The sequence below is a fragment of the Oncorhynchus gorbuscha genome, linkage group LG23 (assembly GCF_021184085.1).
Source record: "Oncorhynchus gorbuscha isolate QuinsamMale2020 ecotype Even-year linkage group LG23, OgorEven_v1.0, whole genome shotgun sequence".
Classification (NCBI taxonomy): domain Eukaryota; kingdom Metazoa; phylum Chordata; class Actinopteri; order Salmoniformes; family Salmonidae; genus Oncorhynchus; species Oncorhynchus gorbuscha.
In genome coordinates, this window is record NC_060195.1 from 1,532,573 (window position 1) to 1,539,685 (window position 7,113).

General features: G+C 55.5%; 1 protein-coding gene across 1 annotated transcript in view; it reads right to left on the bottom strand.

Annotated features, from left to right (window-relative positions):
• Window positions 1-208: 208 nt before the first annotated feature.
• LOC124011404 (cis-aconitate decarboxylase-like) overlaps window positions 209-7,113 on the bottom strand; it is a 24,808-nt gene continuing 17,903 nt past the window's right edge. Inside the window, exons 5-6 of the mRNA XM_046324742.1 lie at window positions 2,965-3,170; window positions 209-1,282 (exon numbers count right to left, since the gene is read on the bottom strand). Coding sequence (XP_046180698.1) covers window positions 340-1,282; window positions 2,965-3,170 — 1,149 coding nt within the window. The 3' untranslated portion in view covers window positions 209-339. The remainder of the gene's footprint in view (window positions 1,283-2,964; window positions 3,171-7,113) is intronic.

The following is a 7,113-nucleotide window of genomic DNA, read 5'->3' on the forward strand; positions in this document are numbered from 1 at the left end:
CCCTGTAGCTCTGTGTGTGATCCCTGTAGCTCTGTGTGTGACCCCTGTAGCTCTGTGTGTGATCCCTGTATATCTGTGTGTGACCCCTGTATCTCTGTGTGTGACCCCTGTAGCTCTGTGTGTGACCCCTGTAGCTCTGTGTGTGATCCCTGTAGCTCTGTGTGTGTGACCCCTGTAGCTCTGTGTGTGACCCCTGTAGCTCTGTGTGTGACCCCTGTAGCTCTGTGTGTGATCCCTGTAGCTCTGTGTGTCATCACTGTAGCTCTCTGTGTGTGACCCCTGTAGCTCTGTGTGTGACCCCTGTAGCTCTGTGTGTGACCCCTGTAGATCTGTGTGTCATCACTGTAGCTGCTCCAGCAGAGTACAGCAGTCCTCCAGTCGGTCTAGTCCCTCTACTGCCTCTATCAGACCCTCCACCTTCTCTCTGGGAAGGACCGCCCCAGCGTTGCTACGGAACTTCTTCCTCAGGCTCTCATTGGTCAAAGGGTTACGCCAGTGACCATAAAAAGTATCACAGCGTCCCTTCAGGACGTCCCCGCCCACCAGCCTCACCTGCACCTCGCCGTACATGCGGTCAAAGTTAGCGGGGTTGTCATGGGGATGCTCGACGTGGACACGCCCCAGCAGGGAGTAGAGGTCGGGGCGCTGCAGTGCTTCCTGGGAGAATGAGTCCACGGTGACCTCTCCGTCCAGCAGGGCAGAGCAGGCGTTGAACTGGAAGGAGTGTCTGGCCTCATGCTCCGACTCCGGGAACGGACGATCAATGTACTTGGAGCGGGGAACCCTGAGCAGGATGTCCTGGACCTGACTTACGACCCCTGACCCCTGACCACTCCCCCCTGACCCCTGCTCCCTCAGCAGCAGTTTGTGTACGGCGGCAGCAGCGTCGGCCACCCAGTGCATCCCCAGGTGGGCCGGGAACCTCTTAAACCCTATATCCTGGTTCTCTAGGAGGAACTGCAACCCCTCTTCCTCTGGGGAGGCCAAAGGTTGTGGGGCGTAGTCCTCGTAGAAGGCGCTGAACCCTGCGACCCCGGCGGTGTCATCCAGGACCCTGGGTGAGGCCTCCAGACCTCTAGAGGCCAGTAGAGCCGCCTCAAGCCCCAGCCGCTGCGTTGCCGATGTGGAGGGGTTTGGACTGGGTGGCGGCATTAGCCATGGGGGCTCCTGATAGGCTGGCAGCGATGGCCAGGGCGTGGCTACACTGGGAGTGTTCCAGAGAAAGGAGGCGGGCGCAGGCTGCTGCACTACCCAGAGTACCCACAACAGTAGGGGGTGGAACCTGGAGGGAGAGGGGGTGGAGGGAGAGGGGGTGGAGGGAGAGAGAGGTCAGATGTTAAGGAATAACAACAGTAGAGGGTGGAACCTGGAGGGAGAGGGTGTGGAGGGAGAGGGGGTGGAGGGAGAGGGGGTGGAACCTGGAGGGAGAGGGGGTGGAACCTGGAGGGAGAGGGGGTGGAGGGAGAGGGGTGTGGAGGGAGAGGGGGTGGAGGGAGAGGGGGTGGAACCTGGAGGGAGAGGGGTGTGGAGGGAGAGGGGTGTGGAGGGAGAGGGGGTGGAGGGAGAGGGGGTGGAGGGAGAGGGGGTGGAACCTGGAGGGAGAGGGGTGTGGAGGGAGAGGGGTGTGGAGGGAGAGGGGGGTGGAACCTGGAGGGAGAGGGGTGGAACCTGGAGGGACCTGGAGGGAGAGGGGTGTGGAGGGAGAGGGGTGTGGAGGGAGAGGGGGTGGAGGGAGAGGGGGTGGAGGGAGAGGGGGTGGAACCTGGAGGGAGAGGGGGTGGAGGGAGAGGGGGTGGAGGGAGAGGGGAGTGGAGGGAGAGGGGGTGGAACCTGGAGGGAGAGGGGTGGAACCTGGAGGGAGGGGGTGGAGGGAGAGGGGTGTAGAGGGAGAGGGGTGTGGAGGGAGAGGGGGGAGGGAGAGGGGGTGGAGGGAGAGGGGGTGGAGGGAGAGGGGGGTGGAACCTGGAGGGAGAGGGGGTGGAGGGAGAGGGGTGTGGAGGGAGAGGGGGTGGAGGGAGAGGGGGTGGAGGGAGAGGGGGTGGAACCTGGAGGGAGAGGGGGTGGAGGGAGAGGGGTGTGGAGGGAGAGGGGGTGGAGGGAGAGGGGTGTGGAGGGAGAGGGGGGGGTGGAGGGAGAGGGGGTGGAACCTGGAGGGAGAGGGGGTGGAACCTGGAGGGAGAGGGGGTGGAGGGAGAGGGGTGTGGAGGGAGAGGGGGTGGAGGGAGAGGGGGTGGAGGGAGAGGGGGGTGGAACCTGGAGGGAGAGGGGGTGGAGGGAGAGGGGTGTGGAGGGAGAGGGGGTGGAGGGAGAGGGGGGTGGAGGGAGAGGGGGTGGAACCTGGAGGGAGAGGGGGTGGAGGGAGAGGGGTGTGGAGGGAGAGGGGGTGGAACCTGGAGGGAGAGGGGTGGAACCTGGAGGGAGAGGGGAACCTGGAGGGAGAGGGGTGTGGAGGGAGAGGGGTGTGGAGGGAGAGGGGGGTGGAGGGAGAGGGGTGTGGAGGGAGAGGGGGTGGAGGGAGAGGGGGTGGAACCTGGAGGGAGAGGGGGGGGAGAGGGGGTCAGATGTTAAGGAATAACAACAGTATGGGTGGAACCTGGAGGGAGAGGGGGGGGGGGGTCAGTTGTTAAGGAAGCACAACACTCCAAGGTTCTGATGTTGTGGGTTAGGTTTAGGGGTCAGGGTCCTTACCTCTTGGGGATGTGGTGGGTTAGTGTCAGGGTTAGGTTTAGGTTAGGGGTCAGGGGTCAGAGTCCTTACCTCTTTAGGATGTGTTGGGTTAGTGTCAGGGTTAGGTTTAGGTTAGGGGTCAGGGGTCAGAGTCCTTACCTCTTGGGGACGTGGTGGGTTAGTGTCAGGGTTAGGTTTAGGTTAGGGGTCAGGGGTCAGGGTCCTTACCTCTTGGGGATGTGGTGGGTTAGTGTCAGGGTTAGGTTTAGGTTAGGGGTCAGGGGTCAGAGTCCTTACCTCTTGGGGATGTTGTGAGCCTCGTTGGAGAATCTCATCAGTCGTCCCTGGATCTCTATACCCACATTGAACGCAAGCAGGAAGTCCCTCCCACTAGGCTTGCTGTTACTGGGCAGCATATCGCTGACTGCCAGCAGGGCAGGAAGGACTGCCCCTGACGGGTGAGTGGCAGGGTGCCAGGTGTCATCAAAGTCCATGGAGTGGGCCTGGAGAACAGACACACAACAAACACAGTTAGCCTGGACAACAGACACACAACAAACACAGTAAGCCTGGACAACAGACACACAACAAACACAGTTAGCCTGGAGAACAGACACACAACAAACACAGTAAGCCTGGAGAACAGACACACAACAAACACAGTTAGCCTGGAGAACAGACACACAACAAACACAGTTAGCCTGGACAACAGACACACAACAAACACAGTTAGCCTGGAGAACAGACACACAACAAACACAGTTAGCCTGGAGAACAGACACACAACAAACACAGTTAGCCTGGAGAACAGAAACAGATAGCCTGGAGAACAGACACACAACAAACACAGTGATCCTGGACAACAGACCCAGAAAAAAGACACCTGTTATTAACAGACTCAGTGGTAAATGTGACATCACTAATCCAAGGAAGACAGCTGGTTAACCACAACAGACAGTAAACAGTCAGTCTGGTGTAATAACTGTCAGAGTGACTGTGTAGTGACTGTGTAGTGACTGTGTAGTGACTGTAGAGACCCAGGAATATAATAACAGTAGCAGGTCTGTCAGAGTGACTGTGTAGTGACTGTAGAGGCCCAGGAATATAATAACAGTAGCAGGTCTGTCAGAGTGACTGTGTAGTGACTGTAGAGGCCCAGGAATATAATAACTATAGCAGGTCTGTCAGAGTGACTGTGTAGTGACTGTAGAGACCCAGGAATATAATAACAGTAGCAGGTCTGTCAGAGTGACTGTGTAGTGACTGTAGAGACCCAGGAATATAATAACAGTAGCAGGTCTGTCAGAGTGACTGTGTAGTGACTGTAGAGACCCAGGAATATAATAACAGTAGCAGGTCTGTCAGAGTGACTGTGTAGTGACTGTGTAGTGACTGTAGAGACCCAGGAATATAATAACAGTAGCAGGTCTGTCAGAGTGACTGTGTAGTGACTGTGTCGTGACTGTAGAGGCCCAGGAATATAGTAACGGTAGCAGGTCTGTCAGAGTGACTGTGTAGTGACTGTAGAGACCCAGGAATATAATAACGGTAGCAGGCCTGTCAGAGTGACTGTGTAGTGACTGTAGAGTCATGAATATCTCTTTATGTATCCCACAGAGAGAGGCTCTAAGTTAAGCATGTTATTGGGCACAGAGGGCAGATTGTTTTAACAACAAGGATGTTCACTCAGCATGTACTTCAGCCAGTCCAGTCTGCTGGACTCCACCCTATTGACAAATCCAGCTTGTTTTGGACATCAGGACTCTAATCTCTGTTCTAGTTCTGTTTTAGTCCTGAGCTCTGCCAAGGGTGGAGCTAAATGATCTTAGCAGGACAAGATGACGATCTGCCTGTCAGCTCTCTGATATTTTTACCTCTCTGCCGTCTGTGTCTGTCTGTCTCTAACGCTCTGACAGAGCAGGGAAACCCTGGAGAGGTGTCTGTCTGTCTGTCTGTCTGTCTGTCTGTCTGTCTGTCTGTCTGTCTGTCTGTCTGTCTGTCTGTCTGTCTGTCTGTCTGTCTGTCTGTCTGTCTGTCTGTCTGTCTGTCTGTCTGTCTGTCTTTCTCTAACACTCAGACAGAGCAGGGAAACCCTGGAGAGGTGTCTGTCTGTCTGTCTGTCTCTAACACTCAGACAGAGCAGGGAAACCCTGGAGAGGTGTCTGTCTGTCTGTCTCTAACACTCAGACAGAGCAGGGAAACCCTGGAGAGGTGTCTGTCTGTCTCTAACACTCAGACAGAGCAGGGAAACCCTGGAGAGGTGTCTGTCTGTCTGTCTCTAACACTCAGACAGAGCAGGGAAACCCTGGAGAGGTGTCTGTCTGTCTCTAACACTCAGACAGAGCAGGGAAACCCTGGAGAGGTGTCTGTCTGTCTGTCTGTCTGTCTCTAACGCTCTGACAGAGCAGGGAAACCCTGGAGAGGTGTCTGTCTGTCTGTCTGTCTGTCTGTCTCTAACGCTCTGACAGAGCAGGGAAACCCTGGAGAGGTGTCTGTCTGTCTGTCTCTAACACTCAGACAGAGCAGGGAAACCCTGGAGAGGTGTCTGTCTGTCTGTCTCTAACACTCAGACAGAGCAGGGAAACCCTGGAGAGGTGTCTGTCTGTCTGTCTGTCTCTAACACTCAGACAGAGCAGGGAAACCCTGGAGAGGTGTCTGTCTGTCTGTCTCTAACACTCAGACAGAGCAGGGAAACCCTGGAGAGGTGTCTGTCTGTCTGTCTCTAACACTCAGACAGAGCAGGGAAACCCTGGAGAGGTGTCTGTCTGTCTGTCTCTAACACTCAGACAGAGCAGGGAAACCCTGGAGAGGTGTCTGTCTGTCTGTCTGTCTGTCTCTAACACTCAGACAGAGCAGGGAAACCCTGGAGAGGTGTCTGTCTGTCTGTCTGTCTGTCTGTCTGTCTGTCTGTCTCTAACACTCAGACAGAGCAGGGAAACCCTGGAGAGGTGTCTGTCTGTCTCTAACACTCAGACAGAGCAGGGAAACCCTGGAGAGGTGTCTGTCTGTCTGTCTGTCTCTAACGCTCAGACAGAGCAGGGAAACCCTGGAGAGGTGTCTGTCTGTCTGTCTCTAACACTCAGACAGAGCAGGGAAACCCTGGAGAGGTGTCTGTCTGTCTGTCTGTCTGTCTCTAACACTCAGACAGAGCAGGGAAACCCTGGAGAGGTGTCTGTCTGTCTGTCTCTAACACTCAGACAGAGCAGGGAAACCCTGGAGAGGTGTCTGTCTGTCTGTCTGTCTGTCTCTAACGCTCAGACAGAGCAGGGAAACCCTGGAGAGGTGTCTGTCTGTCTGTCTGTCTGTCTCTAACACTCAGACAGAGCAGGGAAACCCTGGAGAGGTGTCTGTCTGTCTGTCTGTCTGTCTCTAACACTCAGACAGAGCAGGGAAACCCTGGAGAGGTGTCTGTCTGTCTGTCTCTAACACTCAGACAGAGCAGGGAAACCCTGGAGAGGTGTCTGTCTGTCTGTCTCTAACACTCAGACAGAGCAGGGAAACCCTGGAGAGGTGTCTGTCTGTCTGTCTGTCTGTCTGTCTGTCTGTCTGTCTGTCTGTCTGTCTGTCTGTCTGTCTGTCTGTCTGTCTGTCTGTCTGTCTGTCTGTCTGTCTGTCTGTCTGTCTGTCTGTCTCTAACACTCAGACAGAGCAGGGAAACCCTGGAGAGGTGTCTGTCTGTCTGTCTGTCTGTCTCTAACACTCAGACAGAGCAGGGAAACCCTGGAGAGGTGTCTGTCTGTCTGTCTCTAACACTCAGACAGAGCAGGGAAACCCTGGAGAGGTGTCTGTCTGTCTGTCTCTAACACTCAGACAGAGCAGGGAAACCCTGGAGAGGTGTCTGTCTGTCTGTCTGTCTGACAGAGCAGGGAAACCCTGGAGAGGTGTCTGTCTGTCTGTCTGTCTGTCTGTCTGTCTGTCTGTCTGTCTGTCTGTCTGTCTGTCTGTCTGTCTGTCTGTCTGTCTGTCTGTCTGTCTGTCTGTCTGTCTGTCTGTCTGTCTGTCTGTCTGTCTGTCTCTAACACTCAGACAGAGCAGGGAAACCCTGGAGAGTGTCTGTCTGTCTGTCTGTCTGTCTGTCTCTAACACTCAGACAGAGCAGGGAAACCCTGGAGAGGTGTCTGTCTGTCTGTCTAACACTCAGACAGAGCAGGGAAACCCTGGAGAGGTGTCTGTCTGTCTGTCTGTCTGTCTGTCTGTCTGACAGAGCAGGGAAACCCTGGAGAGGTGTCTGTCTGTCTGTCTGTCTGTCTGTCTGTCTGTCTGTCTGTCTGGGAAACTGTCTGTCTGTCTGTCTGTCTGTCTGTCTGTCTGTCTGTCTCTAACACTCAGACAGAGCAGGGAAACCCTGGAGAGGTGTCTGTCTGTCTGTCTGTCTGTCTCTAACACTCAGACAGAGCAGGGAAACCCTGGAGAGGTGTCTGTCTGTCTGTCTGTCTCTAACACTCA